The sequence below is a fragment of the Pyrgilauda ruficollis genome, unplaced genomic scaffold (assembly GCF_017590135.1).
Source record: "Pyrgilauda ruficollis isolate IOZ18807 unplaced genomic scaffold, ASM1759013v1 scaffold24, whole genome shotgun sequence".
In the NCBI taxonomy this organism is placed as follows: Eukaryota; Metazoa; Chordata; class Aves; order Passeriformes; family Passeridae; genus Pyrgilauda; species Pyrgilauda ruficollis.
In genome coordinates, this window is record NW_024523648.1 from 15200877 (window position 1) to 15221450 (window position 20574).

The 20574-nt window shown below is 40.1% G+C and overlaps 1 protein-coding gene across 4 annotated transcripts in view; it reads left to right on the forward strand.

The window, feature by feature from the left end:
• Positions 1-20574, forward strand: part of MAP7 (microtubule associated protein 7) — a 109792-nt gene that overhangs the window by 43211 nt on the left and 46007 nt on the right. For all 4 annotated transcript variants that reach the window (XM_041470137.1, XM_041470138.1, XM_041470139.1 and 1 more), the window contains exon 2: positions 18331-18399. In XM_041470137.1, coding sequence (XP_041326071.1) covers positions 18331-18399 — 69 coding nt within the window. The remainder of the gene's footprint in view (positions 1-18330; positions 18400-20574) is intronic.

Below are 20574 nucleotides of genomic sequence, written 5' to 3' on the forward strand. Positions count from 1 at the left end.
ACCTACTGCTAATTATGCAGGTATGAATATCAGTTCACTGTGACACTAATTGCTGTTCATTTGTGTAGTTTGAAAATGTGTGGGTTTGGCATTAGTTTTTGTTAGTGAATTTTGGAACTTTAAAAATAGAGGATAGTTCTCTTCTCTGGCTTTGCATAGTGGCACTGATGTAGTTCTGCCTTGAATCAGGCACTGTTGTTCAAGGTGGTGTAGAAATGCCAAGGAAAGATCTGTCCAAAAATCTGACAGATTTTTTAAAGCTGTGTGAATGTTCAAAAATTGGCAAAGAATGGTGATTTTCTTGATAAATAGTTTAAAAAAGCAGTCTGTTTAAAAGCTGTGGTAGTTAGGATGCTTTGTATGCTTTACAGGCAGCCTAATTCCCATCCAAAATAGTCTGTATTGTGTAAGAACACTGAGAAGAATAATAATTTGTCTTGTTATGAAGGCTGCAATCAGTTCCCAATCACTCTGTTCCTAAGACCTCACTGAAGATCACGTCTGTTTTTAACATAAAAAATCATATTCAGCTTTATGGTGTTATTAGACAGAAAGTCTTGTATATTTGTTGCTTCATTTTTTTTCAGAATATATTTTTCTGTTTTCTGGGCCTTAGAATAAAACTCATCTTGATCCCCTTCAAGCATACTCCCAAACAAAGCTATTTAAAGGGTATGATACCATTTTTCCCACTTATCTGTTGTGATCTGTGCTGCAAAGCAGACTATGGACAGTAGAGCAAACACTCAGCTGTGAGAGAAGCCACCCCCAGGCTTGTTGTTAGGCCATGCATGGTATGGGACTTGTCAGCTGAAGAGCCACAAGAGGTATTTCAGGCCCTTACTGGGTGAAAAGAGAAGAAGGAGAGTGGACAGGTCACAGATCACAGTATATTCTGAGTTGGAAACGATGCACTAGGATCATCAAGTCCCACTTTTAAGTGAGTGGCCCATGCACGGATTAAACCCACAACCTTGGTGTTTTTAGCACCACGCTCTCACCAAATGAACTAGTCTCAGGGTGTAAAAGAGGAGGGATTGTGCTCTCTATAAAGCAGTGGTTTGAATTATTGGAGCTTGGCCTGTGGCAGGCCAGCAGAAATGTTGGTGGTGCTGCCTTTTGGTAGCTGGGGAGATCCTCAGGCTGTAGTACTCATGGGCGTCTCTTAAGCACTGTTCTGGAAGGGACATGCAGCTGAGTGCTGGAAACCAGGAGATGAGTTTACACGTTCCAAAACAATTCCCAGTGCAGGTGATCAGTGAACTGACTAGGACTCATGCTCTGCTGGACCTGCTGCTCACAGACAAGAACAGGTAGGTGATGAAAAGGTTGAGGGCACCTTTAAAGTGCTGTCTGGCAAACCTTAGTTTTGCAGTGTTTGTGTCTAGTTGCATCAGCTTTTGGCATTGATCTTCTATTAAAAGCAGGAGAAGTGCTTGTTGGAAGTAAAAAGTGCTGACAAATTTATTTTGTTTTTGTTTGTTTTAATTGCAAAGCTGGCACAGCAATAGGTAAGCATTAATGAAAATAAGTTAGTTGGCACTCCAGTTGCTGGAAGTAATGTTTGAGAGTGTTGTGAACAGATACAGAGTGCATCTTACTATTGTGTCCTCTATTGTATAGTTGTGATATGACTCCTAATTGTTCAGAGCCTGGTCAGCAATGTTCTGCTTGGCTGTGCTGATCAAGGGGCTGGGAAGCAAGGTGATCTCTTACACAGCAACATCATGCATCAAAGTGATTGACTTCGAAATATTCATTGTGTTGAATGAAGATAAGTGGTGGACATCATATATGTTATTTTAGTCACATTCCATAGAGCTTTAATGATCTTGTAGCCTGGAACTTCACTGGTAGTAAGCTACTCACTACCCACAAAAATACTTTTATGAAAGGTTGAAGCAGGTTTGATGAGTTCTGTCTCCCTGTGGAATGGCAATCCACATGGGCGAGGCTTAAAGAACAACCTTTTAGATAACTCCATTTGCATCCTAAAAATAATTTCCACAGTGCAATACAGGGAGCCCAGGAAGCACTTAGTACCAGCCTGATTCCAGCAGTAACTGATCTATGTGGTCCCAAGTTTTGTGCAACAAGACCCGGTGTGTATCTCCCATATAAGCCAGAGTTTTGTAGTTATAATTTAGTCTAGCCAGGAAGAAGAGTGTGGGGATCCTGCATTTTTGTGGGAACCATTGCATTGTTGGTATGGAGCCAGTTCTGTTCGGTGGTTGCACACAAGAAAACTTAATGGCTCTGGCAACCAACCTTCCAAAGACTGTCTCTGTGAGCAGAGGGAAGGGGTGGAGGACAGTGCCTGAGTGACTTGCGTGAAGATGAGGCAGTGTTAAGCATTTTTCCATCCCCATTTCACCTGTTCAGGGGAAAGAAGGGAGGTGTGGTCATCCTGTCTGAAATTACTGGACCTGCTATCTCAGGCATCCAGCACAGGCTGCCTGGACTTTCAGATATATAACTCTAATATGCTGAACGATGCATTTCTGCATAGAGTCACATACTGTGATTGCAGCATCCATTTTCTCCTTTTTCACTATTTATGTAATGCATAAATTTTTGTGAGGCTTCGTTTTTTTGTGCTGAAGTGGAATATTTGATGTGCATTATAGAGCAATAGGTTGACTTTAAAGTGTTGCACTGATGTAAGTCACTTGCAATAAACACCCTAATGAGACAGTCCATTTTTTCTCTTTTGGTTGACCAACAAAAGAATCAGAACCACGAACATGGTTTAAAACAAAATAACTCTATAGAGGTGCACTTGGTACACTGTTGTTTAGTCTAGCAATTCTTGTAAAATTCTTTAAAGGCAGGGACACAAAATATATAAAATACGTTATTAATGTTAAAGACATTATAAAAATCATTGTTAACATGGTTTCTGGGGTAAAATTGAAAGACTTTTCATGAAATGATATTTTTAGCGTTGCTATCAGAGCAATTGGAATCCTTCATCTTTGTTAGCAGGTCTGTGAAGGCTAGGCTGCTGTCATGAATATGTGGCTTAGAGGTCTAAATTCTTTGTTTTCTAAATCCACGATAAAGTGGAGGCCACTTGATTGTATTAAAGAGCTGTAATTCCATGAAGTGTTTCAGTGATGTTGTAAAATCAAGATGTTTTGCATAATAAAATAACCCCAAGTGAGAATTTTATCGTTCTCATGCTTAATTTGAATTTTACAAGGCAGATGGCAAATAATGAAGGTTGCATAACATTTCCCGTTTAAAGAGTCTGGTTTCAATCTCTTTACAACTCTGATAGATTTAAATGGTTTGGCCTCTATTTCTCTTCTGCCAGGTTCTCTCCCTTCTTGTTTTCTTCATCTTCAGCAGATGGACCAATTTCTAAAGAAGGAGACATAGGAAAAAAATAGGGAAATTCTGCTATTTGGAAAAAAAGCCCAAAAACTCTCAGTACCAGTCTCAAGAGATGGCTTAAGGCCACAATGCTTTAATGAAAAGATTTGAAACTGGGAACAGTATGAATTTGGTTTTAGAGCTACGCCTCCTCTTGACCTTACGAGAATCTATTCAAATTGGCAACATAAAAAGTCACAGCTCATGCCTGCCAGGGATGCATTCAGCATTTGAGTGTTGTATTTCTGTCCAGGATTTTTGGCTGAACTGAGGCAGCAGCCTTTCTTCTCAAATGCTTTGGGCTAATCAGTGTTCAAATTATTCACGATCCCCATGGAATGAGTTGAGCATGGTCCTCCTTGGGGCTCTGGAGTCTGAGGGGAAGCAGCCAGAGAAAAAAGTCCCAGTCCCTGCAGGTAGCTTTGGCACCAGGTGCACCAACTAGGAGTGTAGAGGCTTGTTTTTCTCCCATGCTGCCCGGATGCCTGCTGCTTGGGTTTGCAGGAAAAGTGATGTGATGCCTTTAGGGAGAGGCAGGCACGAGGAGGTATTTGGGTTAGAAAAGTGCTGCCCAGCGAACTGCAGGGGTAAAGAGGAGAACAGCAAGAAAAGAGGGTTGCAGTGTAGCAGCTCCGGGAGCAAGAGAAGGAGGCTGAGAAGGCATGGAGGGGGGGGATGTAAGGTGAGGAAAGGGGCCAAAGATGTTGTTCAATAGGATAAGAGGAACAGGAGGACATCTAGTTGAAAGGAATTTTGCTGATATGTAAGGTTACCTATTTTTAATGCTTGTATATTCTTAAATTTTGGTGACTGATACATATCAGTGCATTACACAAGCTTTTGGTTAACTTTCAGGGTTTCAAGTTCAAGAACTGGAAAGTTAGGAAATCTCAGTGCGAAAGTTGACCCTGCAACTTGTTTAATACAACTTATACATGACATACTATCAAATAATTAAGCATGTGATTGTATTATTGGAAATTAATAGCCCTGCCATCAGTAAGGCTAAATAACTGTGGAGGAAGTTAGGCTTTGATCTATCTCAGTAGCCCTGCATACCTGAGGTTGTGATGATACAGCTTAATGGAAACTTGAAATATCTTCTGAGAGTTTGTAGTTGAGTTACTAGAAACATTCCAAAAGCAAAGATTTGTGCACATCTTTGTATTCAGAATGAGAGTCCTTTGTAGCAAAATACTGAACACTGGAGTGTTTTAGTTTGAAATAATAGCTGGGTTTGGTTTTTGTTCTTAAAACTTGGTGTTAAAGAGATTTCTTCTGATTACAGCCTGTTGCTGTGCTTAGTCAGATGTTTTACGTTGCATATTCTGTCATGTTATCATTATAAACAAATTAAAAATTAGAGTAGAAAAGCAAGGCAACAACTTTAACACTTGTTCTGTGTTTTGTCTCAGACACAATCCAAACAGCACCATGGTGGATTTTCTCCAAGTAACTAAGGCATCAAATACAATGACAGTAGTACTTTTTTTAAACGCCTTATTTGATTTGTTGGATATACAGAGTACCTGTATATATATATATATATTGAACTAAAAGCAGTGAAAGGGGGTAAGAAAGATTTTTCTTACATCTGTTAAAAAAAACAGACTAAGAAATGTTGGGTTTGATTTATTTTCAGTAGCAACCACCCATGTGTTTTTTTTTTTTTTTTTTTCAGAAGACTTAATTTTCAGTGGTTTTTATAAGCTGAATATGGCTGAATCCTTTCAGACTGGTTTTGAAATTGTGGAGCATGCTTAAAATCAAAGCAAGTTAATCAGAGACAAAAGGTTTCTCTGAAGACTGTAGAGGGACAAAAAATGAAATTTATGTCCCCAAAGGCCTAAGAACTGCAAATTATGGCAGTCCAGCAATGCAATCACCAAGACAGCTAACAAGCAATTGCTTGAAAAGCCAATGACACCAATGCTTAAGGAACTAAAAGAGAACCCTCGTGGACTTGGAATTTTTTATGCTTTCATGAGATATGACGAGCTGTTGTAGTACTGGACTTAGGGCAAATGTTTGTGCTGCCAGTAGAGTGGTCTGTGTCTAAGAGAAATCACCTACTCATGGAGATCCTGTAGAGGAACAAATTTTGGTTTTTTTCTGCAGGCTGTGGAGAGTGTAGGATGGCAGTGTATAAAGACAAGATGTACTTTTTAGTGATGTGACACCCTGCCTCAGGTCCGAGAGAGAACGTGGGTAAAAAATATACTTTGGTTTTGGTGGTGAATTCTTCTTATAACACAAAGGCCAAAGAGCTCTAGTAACCATTTGATGTATTCATAATAAAGACTTTTTAAAAGTAACTGTTGGTGTTACTTAAAGATTGCATGTACTACCTTCTGATTGAAATGTGTACCTTTGCCTTTCTAAACACATACTCATTTATTATAGTTTTTTCCAAATACATGGACCTCAGAAATTATTAAGATTATTCGTGCAGACTCAGTTCTGTGCGTGGAGTGTTGTAATTAGCAGTTAGAATCTGCTGTCTTTCTGCCAAGCAGTACATGGCTCCTCAGGAAGCCCTTCTTCCCGACAGCTGGACATCAGTAGAGAACGGCTCCCTGAACTGAAAATAAATTTTCCAGTTTCCTATGATGTTTACTTTGAAACACAAGTTTTCCAGAAAGTGGTGTCTTGAGAATCTTGTTGAGCTCTTGGCTGCTATTAGCTATATTTGTCTTCTGCTTCCTTAAATATGATAGTGTAGGCCTGGCGCAGCTTTTGTTTTTGACAGTGATTGAACTAATTAAGGATAAGTCATGCAACAGAAATATATTTTCTTAAGTCAGTGTTTCAGCTCCGTTCCCTGCTCAGCAACGTTGGGAACGTTCCTTTTTGCTGCACTGTTTTCTGTATACATGCATTTTGTGCCATACTAAATGCTCGTTTTATTTGGCTTGCAGTCATAGCATAGATCTTTTATATAAAAAGAACAGGAGAAGAAGCAGCAAATGGAGTGTTGCACTACTTGCTCTAAGTAGTTGCAGCATCCCTTCCAGCGAGGCAGAGGTAGGCTACCAGAAAACAGCCTGTTTTCCTCAGGCAAGAGTACTCTGAATTAGAGTAATGGCTTGAACGTGTGCATCCAGGAGCTCAACTGCTAAATAACAGCACGGAGCCTTTGTAGTTCTGTTTCGGAAATAATTGTCTGTACAGAGCAGGCTATATAAACAAAGCCCAGCATCTGTGGATCTTCCTGCTGTCTTCAGTTGAGAGGTGGTTGTTGCTATAGCAATTTGCAGGCATTATTCATGCTTTATTTTCCTGAGGCTAGAAGGAGGACTCTGAACATCTCTGCAAAATTTGAGCTGCAGGGAGCTTTGCCCAAGAAAACTTGCAGCAGTGAAATGATTACATATGTTACTTGTATTGATCTCACGAACTTGTAGGTAGTCTAGAATTTGTCTGTCTGGAAGAGAAATCCCAGCAAATGTGCCGGGCATAAATCTAAGTGGCCTAAAGTGTTGTTGTGTGAAGATAATTAGGTACTAGGAGCAGTGTAGCTATCTCAGTGTAATGCTTAACTTGGCTTTTCAGCCAAGTCAAGCTCCTGAGGCAGACTCTGGTGTTGACACGGCTCTCCCACATTCAGTTCAGGGTGCCAAGTCAGGAGATGAAACCCATGTGGCAACATTTTCTTAGTAAAAAAGTTGTGCTACTTCATTATTTTATTTAGAAGCTGAATCTTTCAGAAAAATCTGCAGCTTCTATAGCCAATTACTGTAACTTTTATCCCATGTTCCTATGCATGAAGTACTAAGTGCCTTAGACTGTTAGCATTAAACAATACTTCTTTCCCCCCCATCCTCTCTTCTTATGTTTTGAGCATCTTTATTTTTACTTATTCTCTGGTGAAAGGTTTGATAAGATCTCACCAAAGGCAGTTGTCAGGGCTTGTGCAGAGCGGTTTCTTGGGAGTTGTCCTGTGAAACTAAACCACAATGGGCATGAAACACTTTCAGTCTAAAACCACTTGTCTCTTTGTGCAAATGTACTTCTATTATGGCTGACCGTAAGAGGAAAATAGCCACTAAATCAATAGGCTGGGTTGAAATTATCCTGTTTGTCTTATTGCGATGAGTGCCCATTTATTCTCTCCCAAATGAGGTAATTGAACAAAGTTACTCTTGAAATCCCATCTTCTTCCTAGACGCAAAAGGATGAGACTGAAGATGCTTTAAAGCAGTAATGGGATGAAGGCCAGGACTTCACTTTGTTCAGCAGATACAGTGATTCTGAGTTTAAAGTAATTGAAAGCAGAGGAGGGGAAATCTTGGATAATGGATTTCTCTTAAGCTTTACTGTAGATGTCTTTTAATGTTTTTTAGATGTCTAGATGTGCAGAGTAACCAAAGAAAGAAGGCTTTGAAGGAGAAAGTTCAAAAATAAAACTATTCTTATGCTTAAAGTTAATATCACTTCATCGTTTGTTAAGTGTCTTATGCCTCTTGCAGCTGATGTGTGTGTGTGCAAAATGCTAGAAGTGCCCTAGTTTTAGAGTGTGCCTGCAGCTGCACACACAGCAGAGAGAGATTATTAAAGCAAAAATCTGAATTTTCTCCCTATGGAAAAAAGCAGTTCTAAAACCTCATTTGTTTCCATGGTCTAAACCTCAGCTGGCAAGGGCAAGGCGCACCATTAGGATGTCGGTGAAGATAACACGTGTTGGTTCTTACAGAGGGCACACTGAGACTGCACCTGAAAATGGTGTGTGTGTGTGTGTGGGGGTGTCCCCACAGGGCAACAGAAATGCTTGGCTGCTGTAGATAGGAATTAATTACTGTGACACAGAAAAAGAGTAGTGCCTTGCTTTTGAATGATCAGTATTCTGCCATGTATGAAAGAATTCTTCACCGTGAGGATCGTAAGGCACTGGAAAAGGTGGCCCAGGAAGTTGTGGATGCCCCATTCTTGGAAGCGTCCAAGGCCAGGTTGGATGGGGCTTTGAGCAACTCCATCTCCAATGGAAGGCGTTCCTCTCCATAGCAGAGGGGTTGGAACTACGTGATCATTAAGGTCCCTTCCAACCCAAACCATTCTTTGATTCATCCTGTGATTCTGTGGTGGCAGAAGAAACACTATTATGGGCCTACTCTGTCTAAAACATGAAGTCACTGGGATGGTAACCATGAACTTCAGTGCACATGGAGCTAAGTCAGAAGAGTTGAAAGCATAGAGGAAAGCTGGGTATGCACTGAGTTCAAGAGGGATGTGGTGACTTGTGTATGTCAGTGGTGTGGCAAGAAGAAAGCACTGTGTTGTCTAAAAAGCTCTGTGTTGGCACCAGTATTCTAAATTAATCAGTAGTTATTGTTCATTTTGTAGCATACTAATTTAAATTAAAAATATATATTGCATCAAAATAATGTTTCATTTTATTTTACTTCAGTGGGGAGAAGTGATTATGTCTTCTTACCTTTGAGACCAAAGAGATTGCATTGCTTTCAAAAATTACTGTATCTCAAGATCAAATTGCTCAATAGAGCAATGTATAGCAAAGTATCCATTTTCCCCTGCTCTGCATGCCCACTCTCACTTTACTGCAGTTGCTATCTCACTAACTCTCACAGGCTGCAATATGCTTTGATCATTGTGCCCTCCGAGCGAGGATATCGAATAATGGGACACTCAAGTTGCTTTCTGCAGTTCAAACAATCTCACCTTGGAATCAGTGGGATACAGAAAGCAGGCTGGTCTGTGCCTATTTCTCCATTTCTCAGCAGTAGGTGTAAGCTTCATTGTGCCTTGGAATTACTCACAGGAATTACCTCATAGTTTGGAGAATGATCTCTGGTTGAAGTCCAGAAGAGTTTTTCATCTAGAAAATTGTACAGGTACTTCATAATCTCTGGAGTCACCTTCCATGTACAGCTACTGCAGCAATACACTGACACTGATCCTGGGTATGGGAATCTCTCTGACATCGTGGTAGCAAATGCTGCCTGCAGCAGTGAGAAATCTGAGGAGGAGAAGCAGCTGGTACTCTTGTACCTTGGCTGAAGGTGTTTGCCCTTGTGTAACAGTCTCACAGATAAATCACTGCATCTTGCACATTGCCTGCTTTTGCTGTTTGGAGAGCTCATGCCCTAAGACAGGCTGCACAGCACAAATTGCTGGCTGTCTGGAACTGAGGTTGTCCTGCATGCCCTCAGGCAGTGGCATTTCAGCTTTCATTTTGGTGATGTGTAATTAAAAAGCTTCCATTCACGTGTCTCATCTGTGGATGAGCTTGCTAGCCTTCTGGTCAGCTGCAGAACTGGCTTCATAGCACAGGCTTTTTCAGCAGAAAACCTTTTTTCCAGGGATCCTTTCATGTTAATATCCTTGTTTTATATTGCAGTAAGATAATGAAATGTCATTATCCAGAGGATATGAGTGCCAGCTTTTTAAAAAATGCTGTTACCGACACTGTTTCTTTTATCATCCTTAAGAGATTGTAGCTCTCCCTACAAAGGCATTTGGTATCTTCTACGTTATTTAATATTTTAGGTTACAATGCTTTTTAAAGCTGACATAGTCAGCCAAAAGTAATCTTTTATAAATACGCATCTCCCAGTGGAGCAGTTATACAAGTTTAATCTTTTAAAAAAATAAAAAAAAAGGCTGACCCTTTCCCTATAGCCAGTTGCATCATCCAGAGTTATGTCTATGGATTGTTTCCAAATAAATCTATTTATGCTTCTGCCTTTAATGTTGTACAGTTCAGTGCTGAATTAGCTGTGTTTATCTCTCTAGTCTATGTGATGAAAACAATGGCAACTTTTATATCATTCCATGAGTAGCAAACACTAATGCTGGTGAGTTTTCACTCTGCTTTGCTCAGCCAGGACATTAGAGAAGGGGAACATTGGTAACAGTGCTTTGTTTGGCAGCTCTAGTGGTAGATTTCTATGAGAAGTGCCAGAGCAAAAAGAACTGGGACGGTCACTGCAGCTTGGTGTCATATAATTTATTTATATTTGCAAACCAGGCTGGTAAGTTCCATGCTGTTGGAAATACAAAAATATGTACTAAAGCCTTGAGCTTTTAAGAATTGAAAATACTTTAATATAAACTTAATTAATAGGCAGGTTTAAATAAAGTGTGAACTTTGCTTTCATGTTTCAGTGAATAGGAATGAAACACAGATATTCTGTCACTTTTCTGACTCAAACCTCCAACTTGCAAATGTATTTTGAAAGTACTGCTGTTTAGACTGTAGAAGAACAGGCATTTTCCATTTGCTAATGATGGAAATTTCAAAAAGTTTTTGTCTGGAGTTGTGAAGACTTGTATAACCTGCATTAAAAATAGTAAACTGGTCTGTAGTCTAGAAGTACTCTTGCTTCACCTTAGTTCCTTCAGAAATCACTTCAACCTACTTCTCTTAACAAGAGAATCTGAGTGTTGACATCTAACCAAAATTAGGTACATGCATCTATTGTTTCAAAACAGAAATCTAGATTTTAGTTTTAAGACCCTGGAGTGCATTAGATCCAAGACTTCTGCAGAATTCCTGCAGTTCTTTCTGCCTCACTGCTATAGTAATTGACAAAACCTTGAAAATCTCTTGAAATGATCTTATCAGTGTTGTTAATTAGAACAAACATTTGTTACAAAAAGATTTTGATTTGGTGGTGTAGCCCTTCCCATCTTGCCAAGAGTTTTCTGAAGAATTTAAGTTAAGAAGCCTGAAAGAATTGCTTTTGATCTGTTTCTGTTTTTCTTCTGAAATGGTAGCTCTGTTAGAGAAATCTTTCTAGTGTCTCTTTTAAACCTGGTGTATAGTGCATTCAAGAGGGCTTGGCATTTTTTGGGTGGAATAGAATGTGGGCAGTACACGTGTAAAGTTTCCGAGCTGGTGCTTCAGTTCTATTCCTATCTGTATGCCCTTCCCCAGAGGATTATCCTGAAAGAAGGGCAGTCAGGGCACCATCAGTGTCTTGGTTTCCCCATTCCCTAGAAAGCTTCCATCTCTTTGGAGCAAGCTTGTGCAAAAGGCATGTTCATGCTGCGCTCTCCTTGTCCCTCCTGTACTCTATTGTTAATTCCTACAGTCCTCCAATCTCCAGAGACATTTCGCTTGTTTCCCCTCCTATTGCACTAAAAGGATTGTGGGATCTGAGCTCACCTGCAGTGCTGCTCTGAGCCTGTCTCTTGAACTGCTCACTGAACCTTCCCAGAAATGCCAGGAAGCTCTTTGTCCATAGTAAGTGTTAGCAAAGGTTTCTTAGTGTGCCCTTTTGCTCCTGTCCTCAGCTACTGCTCAGGGAGTATCTGCCAACTACCAGGACAGCACATCTGCTACACAGGAAGGGCTCTGCAGCCAGGATGCAAAGGATGAAGGTTGCTTCAAAATGGTCTGTGGATGGCAGCTGACTGCTGTCAGGCTGCTTGTGCTTTGGAGGTGAACAGCAACAGACAGGGCGCCATTTATTACCTCCTGTACAGAAGGGAAGTTTTAAGTTGTTGCAGAAGGGAAGAAAAAGAGGAGCTGTTTTATAGTGATAAAATACCAATGCTTAGTTCTGTGCTCCTGCATGGTTTAAGTGTCAGAGTAACTGTCTTGGACACAGCTCTTCTGTGCAGTCTGTACAAATGGATTTTGGTGATGAGAGGAGATGGTTTGGCTTTGTGTGCCAGCTGTTGTGTTTGTGTCTCTAATCTATTTTCAAACCTCTCAGCAGGGTCACATTGTAGCATGTGTTTAGGTGAGAATTTCCTTCCTATCTTGTTTTGAAGGACTTGGGTTTGGTAATGGTTATGTCTATGTGCACAGGAGTTTACAGAAGCAAAGCCAGTGTTGGTGGCAGTGCGATTTTGGTTCACTCAAGGCACTGTTTTATAATAATCTTCTGAAAAGTGTAACAGACCCTGAACAAGATTATGGCTCCAGTGCGCTTACGCTGTGACAGTGAGGGGTAGCACTGACTTAGTGTTCAGCTCAGACACAGATGGTAGAAGCAGCAGCATAAGAAATTTGGTCTGTCCAATGTTCAGTACAGTGCAGAAGCCCTGGAAAATATTGTCTCCAGCTGTGCTGGAACAGGCTTCCAGGCCAACACTCATCCCACTCTTCAACACTCTGAAGTTTCAGAGCCATTATTGACAAGTAGATTTTGAATACTAGCGTCTAACAAGTGAGTTTTTAAATAGGGTTCTTTACAACTTATCCTCTCCAACAACTCTAAAGAAGAGAGCAGACCACAATTTTGTCCTGACTTAATTCTGAAGATTTTCATATTAAACATCCAGATGCTTGGCTTTTGTACCTTTTTATCTGTCAGCTGAACTTGCATGCATCTTGGTAATTTTTAGCCAGTCATAGAGCTTTGAGACCTATTTACCTCTGGAAAGATTGCTGTCTTTTGTTCCCAAGCTTACAATTTTAAAATGCAAGTAAAAAGTAAGCGTGGGGTTCAAGTGTGGAATGAACACATTACTTAACTCTAAAACAATTAATTGCACTAAAATATTACTTAGTATATTGTTTTTCTAAATATATATAGACATTATTGATGACACAAAGAATGTGAAATTCTAAAGGCTTGCAAAATATAGTTTTACTGTAAGTATGGAGAGTAGTTTTTGCATGTCTTATTCATAAACTATGGATGTAAGAAGAGGCAAAAGTCACAAGTAGCAGAAAAGCTTTAATTTGTGTTGAACTCTGCTTTCCCATGTATTCAGCCACTGGATCATGGCTCACAGGAATTTGCTTTTAGGATAAACAACCCAGTTTTGCCCTTGAAGAGACCCTTTAGTCTTAAATTTCAGTGATGTTGCCTTAGAACACAACAGCAGTTGCTGAATGCTCAGATGCTTATTCTGAGCTGGGTACTCAGAATTTTGGTCTTAATGTGTTTCTGAATTAATAAATTTTGTCAGCTCTGACCTGCATCTGCACTTTCAACACATTCCACCTAGCACAGCAATGCCTCTGACTTGACCGACATGCTAGGTGGCCACTGTTCCCAGTGTCTAGAGAAAATTGCCTAGACTAGCCCCAGTTCTTTATTATTACTTATACAAACTTAGAACAAACTTAGAATACTCTGTTCTCTGCTTAGTTCTGGGTAATTCAAACTATGCATTTTTTACATTGTGCATGTCAGGTGTGACATGCTATATAAAATAAGCAAGTGAATTTAAGAGTGGGGTTTTTATTCAGGTTTGGTTTTTTTTGAGCAGTATTCATAAGGAAGTAGTTGGACGTAGTAGGATTAGGTCCTAAGGCATAAAGAATATATCAGTTCCCAGTTAGCTCTGTTTTAAATTTCCCAGTTTAATGCTGAATTTCCTCTGCTATGTATTGGCAGCGCTTTTTTACTGAGGCATGAGTTTGTTCCAGCTGTCATTTCTGAAGCCGTCCCTATCCCACACACCCCCAGCACTCTCTGACAGCTAAAAAAAGTAGCTGTTCAGTCATACCGGGGGATTAGATGACAAGTGGGAGGTACAGAATAGCTAGATTTTCTTTTTTTTCCCCCTGTAATCCCTCCTCCTCTGATTTGGCTGTTTCTTTTTTCTCATGGCTGCTTCTCAGTACTTCTGTTACATTGTAGAAATAGAGCAGGGAACTGGAGAGTGATCTTTGCCCTTTGGTGCTCAGAGCACCCTGTACCCGGAGGTGTACCTGCACTGCCATGGCTGTCTGCAGGCCTGGGGCTCGCCTGTGCTTGTGCTCTCATCCACAGCTGTGCAGCCCTTGTACAGCTCCCCTTTCCAGACCCGTGCTGGGATGCAGTTCTGGGGGGGCTGCTGTGCACATCCTACCTTGACACAGGTCTCAGCAGCACTTCTTGCTTGTGGTCCCCAAGTGCCCCTTCACACTGTGTTTAATCTCTTGAGGCTTACACTTCTGGGGGTAGAGACCTTCTGGAAATAGAGCTGCCTCTGTCTTGTGGCTGATTTCCTTCTTCTGTGGAACAGAGCTTAAGCTTCTTCTTTCCAGCTCCTCAGCCTTGCTTTGGGGCCTTCGGTTTGCCATTCACCTCACTGGGAATAGCTGGTTCACACTGTGCAAACGTGTGCTTGATGTGCCATAAGTCTGAAAAAACAAGTGTTTGTATTCTGCACAACTCTTGTGTTTTTAAAAAAGCCTGTCAAATGCCAGTGTGATGCTTTGCCTCTCAATGTTTGGCATTCAGTGTTTTTTCCCTGGTCTGGGTGAATGTTCCTTCTGCTTTCCAGCACATCCTCCCGAAGGCTCTAATTCTCAACAAAGTTTTTCCCCTTGAATATGTTACCTTGTCTCTCAGGCCAGTCTTCTTTGACCAGAGCTTATCTGGCGTGTAAAGAAACACTAAAAGCTTACAGTTTTCCTCCTTTCTCAGTGTTTTTTATGAGTCTTTTCCTCAACTGTGAATATTTTTTTTAATACAAATTTTCTATTTGTGCTTGTTTTGCTTTCCACTGTTAGCAGTTCCTACTTCTGCTCAAGCAGGCCTCCTTTGGACAAGCTGGAGATAACTGGTTTTGTTACTTTAACTTACTTAGACTGTAAGGTTATTAAAGGCATTTTTGTCTGGCAGATGCTGATCATGGAACAGCTCTTTCAAAGTAGTTCTGGCTATCATAAAGTGGATTTTTTCCATTTTAGGAAACTTGGGTACTGGTACTTGGTACAGAGATTATTAGTTGCTGTAGGAATTTACTGTAATTATAATGGCTGTGTGAGACATGGGGTGAGCTGACAACCTATGAAATTGCTTGTGAGTCCTTCTAGAGCTTGTACTTATCCTGGTAACAGAAGTATTGATTAAACCTGTCTGATTGTGAGCACAAAGTATATTGAAACTGATCAGAGATTTCAAAAAAAATTTCATTTCCATTACAAAACTGTTCTTTTGGGAATAATCTGCCAGTTTTTTACTTGTCTTCGTTCAAAGCAAAGCTAAAAGCTGAGCCTGCAGAGGTCCTCCCTAGCACTAGTCATTCTTATGGATCCCTTTCAGCTCTGTCCTTGGTATATATACTGAATTCTGTGCTGCAGCTGGTGTTACTTGGAAGCTCAGCATTTACAAATGCATATTGTTTAGTAGCAATGCATATATCTTTTCTTGCCTTTCCCCCCCAGTTTTTTCCCCTCTTTCCATGCAGGGAAACTGAGGTACAGCTTTCTGTTTGATGCTGTGCCATATAGTAATGGCAGAGCTGAGAGAGACAGCTGTGCTTTACAGAAAATTATCCATCTCTAACACTTTTTTATGCAACTTTTATTCCCGTATGTAAAGGTAGTGGTCCAAGATAAACAGCAGAGCAAATATTAGGTAGTTAAATTATATCTCTTCTGGCATCTGTTAGGTATTGAAACCAGTGTTGTCAATATTTAGGTGTGGATTTTAGATGTTTAGTTGTCTGATTAATCTGTTGTATCCTAGAGCAGGAGGTATTTTATGTGGGAGCACACCTACACTGGTTACTAAATGCTTGTGCCAATTCTTATTTGATAACCCAGCATCGTTAAAATTCATGGTGTGCCATCTGTTCTTTTCATCACTTGTCATATAAATGGTCATATGAATGTGTATTCAAACCATGTCAAAAATATTCTAAGGAAATGTTAGATAAGGAAATATGTATTACTTCATGTACCTAGGCTTTTTTGCAAGTGTATTTTCTGGATGGCATTTAAACCACAGTTTTGAAGTTAATGGAGTGTTGCATAATCAAATGCCGCAGTGCTTGAAGAAAATAACGCACATACTCAGTATGAAAGATCCAAAGACATTTGTGCTGACACTATTAGAGCATCAGTGTACTCACTAGCTCTTAGAAACAGTATTTTTACTATTTTATGACAGTTTCTTCTTCTATATGATGCCCTAGGCCAGGCTGATGGGAATTGTGATGTAGCACCACTGAGTTACAGTGGGACTTTTTCTGAGAATGTTCTAAATAGTTGTTACATGCAGGAGGAAAGCTTGTTTTACAAGTGCCTTGACTTTGAGGGAGAGGTAAGTTATAAAGAGTTTAGAATCACAGAAGTGTTAAGGTTGGAAAAGACCTCTAAAATGAAGTCCAACAGTTAAAAGTAACACTGCCATGATCACCCCTAAACCATGGCCCTGGGTGCCACATCCCCTAGTTTTTAAACACTTCCAGAGATGGTAGTTCCACCAGTTCCCTGGGCAGCCTGTTCCAATGCCTGACTACTCTTTTGGGAAGATTTTTTTCCTAATATCCAATGTAAAACTCCCCTTGTGCAACTTGAGGCCATTTCCTCCTCATGGTGTTTCTTCTTGTTCTGTGAGAAGCAGCTGACCCTCACCTGGCTGCAAGCTCCTTTCAGGCAGTTGTAGAGAGTGATATGACTCCCCCTGAGCCTCCCTTTCTCCAGCTCCCTCCCCTGCTCCTCATAGGACTTCTGCTCCAGACACTGCACCAACTCTCTTGGCTTTCTCTCAACTTGTTCCAGCACCAGGTATGGATTTTTATAATGGTAGATCCTCCCAAGCCTGGTGGTGCAAGTGTTCAGTGATGCTCAAATTATTTTGCCAAAAATCAATCCATCTACCCATAGGTCACACTAATCTTTTGTATGAGGCCTTTAAAATGGCAAATACTAAAATCTTTTGTGGGCTGCCTTTAAGGTGTTCCAGTTCTTATTGTCAATTTGGAATCGGTATTTGTTAAGTGGAACAGTGGTTATTTCTATTGATGGCAAGAGACTTAATGCAGGCATCAAGAAGAGGAGTGTCTGACAGTTATTTAAGGTTTCACAAAATTTTTTTTTGTGAGACGACGTGATTTTTGAACACTGTTCTTTGCAAAACATTGCTCTTGAACACAAAACATTTGATAACAGTATTTTTCTATTTCCCTCACCCACATTCCCCCTGCAAAAAAAAGTACAGTACATGCAATGTAAAGGTTCTTCCTGCTACCTTTTGCCCTCTATGTTAATCCTGAAACATGCCTGTGGAAGCAAGGAAACAAAAACTTCTGTGAGGCCATGAAGGGAATGAACTCACTGAGGTACTAAGTGCTGAGCGTGTATTGTTAAAGCTGACATGCATAAGAAATTGCTTGGAGCCTTCTGAGGAAAATTTCTTTTAATTATGTTTTCTAAAGTGGATCTAATACAGTAATGCCTGTTTAGCTTTTAAATCTGGAGTAATCAGGGTTTTTTTTCCAACTTTCATTTTTAGTGATATTTTTGTTCGAATGAATTGATGTTTTTCATCTCCTAGGCTTTATTTATAACTGTCTTTTTATCCTTGCTTGCAAATACTTTCAAGCTGGTTTTGGAAGGCTTCTTAGAATTCTTGCAATCTGCCTTTAGTCTGTTCTGAGATTGGTGTGTTCTGGACTCCAGCACTCTTATAGTGGAACTGCTTGATACAAAGATGAGTAGTAAGATGAAAAAATCATGGCATCTAATTTCTTGGCTGTTTCTTTAGTTAGAGATAGATGCTGAACCAATGATGTGGCTGTGATTTGAATAATGGTAATGAATCTTCTGAGGTTTTTCCCTTTCTAAAGGGTTATTGGAAGGGCATTCAGAACTCCAGTATTGGGTCTTGTTCTAGGCTGGTAGGGCCTGATCAAAAGTCTGTTGAAAATAATGGGAATGTCTCCTCAGTTAGATTTCATTCAGGTCAGTAATAATCCTCTCTTCAGTCCTGCATTATGGATGTGCAATTTCTAAAGAAGTTTTTGCCAGTATCTTGCCACCATACCTTTAGAAACCTGGGATCTGCAAGTCGTCTTCTAAGTCTTATTAAAACACATTGCTAAAATAAAATCTTGTGGCTCTTTCCTCAGCTTGAATCAGGAACTTGTATTGTGGCTTAAATGTAGCCTTTGGGGTTTTTTATGCAAAATTATGTAGAATGGCATTGGAACAGTCTGATTTTAAAGGGAATCCAGCAATATTTAAGTTTTCATATAACAAGGTGAATGACCTACTACTAAGTAAAGTGGTTAATTAATATTTTCTTTTCCTCCTAATTTTAGCAACTGAAGGTTCTGAAACTCAAGATAAGAAAGTTGCTTCAGGACAAAGCAACGCTGGAACTAAACCAGGTACACCATTCCGCATGCTCCATGTTTTAAGGCTGTTTGTCTCAATGGTGCATGGAAAACAGCTGTTGTCACAGGAACTACTAAAGTTTGTTGCTTTTGTACCTCACTGTTTCAGCCAAAACTGGTATCAGTGACTGTTCATGTCTAGATAGGCTGAAATATGTGATCATTTGCAAAGAAGCAAAACTGGAAAAATTTACTTATATTTTAGAATAGCTTAGGAATGAGGGTTGGGAAGTGAGAAAAGACAACAGAAGCCACTGTATTTGCATTTGTGCTTGAACGAGAATTTTGTGCTGTAGGCAAAGATTTGCAGCTTTGTATAAATGTGCCTCTGTTCAGGCATTTCCTCACTTACCACAAAGCCTGCCATGGTCTGTAACACGCTCTGTGCTGTGGGCAGATGTTTCTCATTACTTTACCATACCTCACGGGTACATTGTGTGGATTTAATTCAATGTTTCCTTACACAGTTGAAAATGTATGTGCTAAAAAGCTTACTGTAGTCCTTGGTGTCATGGGTCTGTTCCACTTGCATGCTTAGACCAAGATCCAGAAGAGGACTTAGATATGTAGATTCTGCCTGTGTTGCAATTCAGGTACCCAAGGTTAAAGTATGTAGTTAATAATGATTTTGTTTAGATGCCTGGGAAAGCAGAGGTGCTTGTGGTGCTGAGGACAAGACCACTGTAACATTCCCCTTTCAGCTCCTTGACAGCTCGGCAGCTCAGTGACTGTTTTGTCACTGACTGACAGACTTTTCTCTATCCCCAAAATGGGTGCCTTAGCCTGTATCCATAGAGGGAAGGAATCCCAGCACTGTCTGTGTTCAGATCACACCTGGCATGCTCTGCCAGGCACGCTGGGTCCTGCACAGAGCACAGGGATCACAGCTGCTCTCAATCAGGCAGTGGGAAAAGGAGGAGAAAACAAAGATAATATTATCTCTTTCCACAGCTCTTTGTACAGTGTTCAATACTTGCTTTATTCTACAATAGTTTAATTCAGTTTTCATTTCTCAGGAGGGCATCCTCGCTCTTCCAATGTTCCTTTTATCTATGCTGATGTGTAGAAGGAATCCAAAATTATTGGGGCTGGAGCGAGGGAAGGCAGAGTGGAGCTGATAGTATGAGCCACAAAAACTGGTCATATTTACGAAGTATATATGACAATTGTTAATTTAGGAACTTAATTTCTACAAATACCAATTTTGCTTAAGAGTTTGTCAAGTCTTAGTTCTACAGAAGATTTGTAAAACTTGTTTTTTTCTGTTTGTTACTATCATTAGGGACAAAAACCTATTGATGTTTCAGTGCTGAATTTCTGCAAAATACTGTTCACAGCTTCTATGCTTTCAAAATTACATATTAACTTACTAAAATGAATTTAGAAAACACACTAAATGTTATAAATATAGGCACATATACTGTTTTCATATGGAATTTAGATGCTTCATTTCCAGCAGCAGGTACAAAACTAGTTTCTCCTATGTAGAACTATGGCTTGTTTACTCTCCAAACATCCCTATCATACAAATGCTTAATTCTATGCCTGTTACCTAAGTGGAGGGAAATAGATTGTTGAGTATGAGTTCCCACATATTGCAGCATAACCGGACTGCAACTTCCAAAGCAGCATGTGGGTCTTCCTGGAGTGTTGTCTCTTAGGCTTTGCATCTGCCCAGTTGGCAATTATTTCTCTGAAAAATGAGAAATTCTTGCAGGATTCGTTGCAGCTGACAATCTCTCATTTCCTTTCACAGTAACTTAAAGCTTATGGTCTGATGAGGAATATGAGCAAAAGAGAGTACAAAATATTTTGTTTGTTTGTCCTGATATTCCTACCGAATAAGAAATGCCAGTCCCCCAGGTATTTGCTTGGTGGGTTTTTAATGAATAAAGATGTGAGAAATAAAATGGGGAGCAGTCCCAGTGAGCTCTCTTCTTTTGCCACAGTTTGAAACTATTGATGCTCTGCACTGGGAGTGCCGGCAGAACATCTGGATTCAGAATGCAAATGTTGGAGGTTGGGATTGTAGCCAAACTATGAAGGATAATTTTGAAGACTTAGAGAAGACATTTTAATTATCAGTGTGAGTCTTGCACTTATAATATGTGCCCCAGCTTATAGCAGAGCAAATGCAATGATGGTCTGCTACAAAGGTGTTACCCTCAT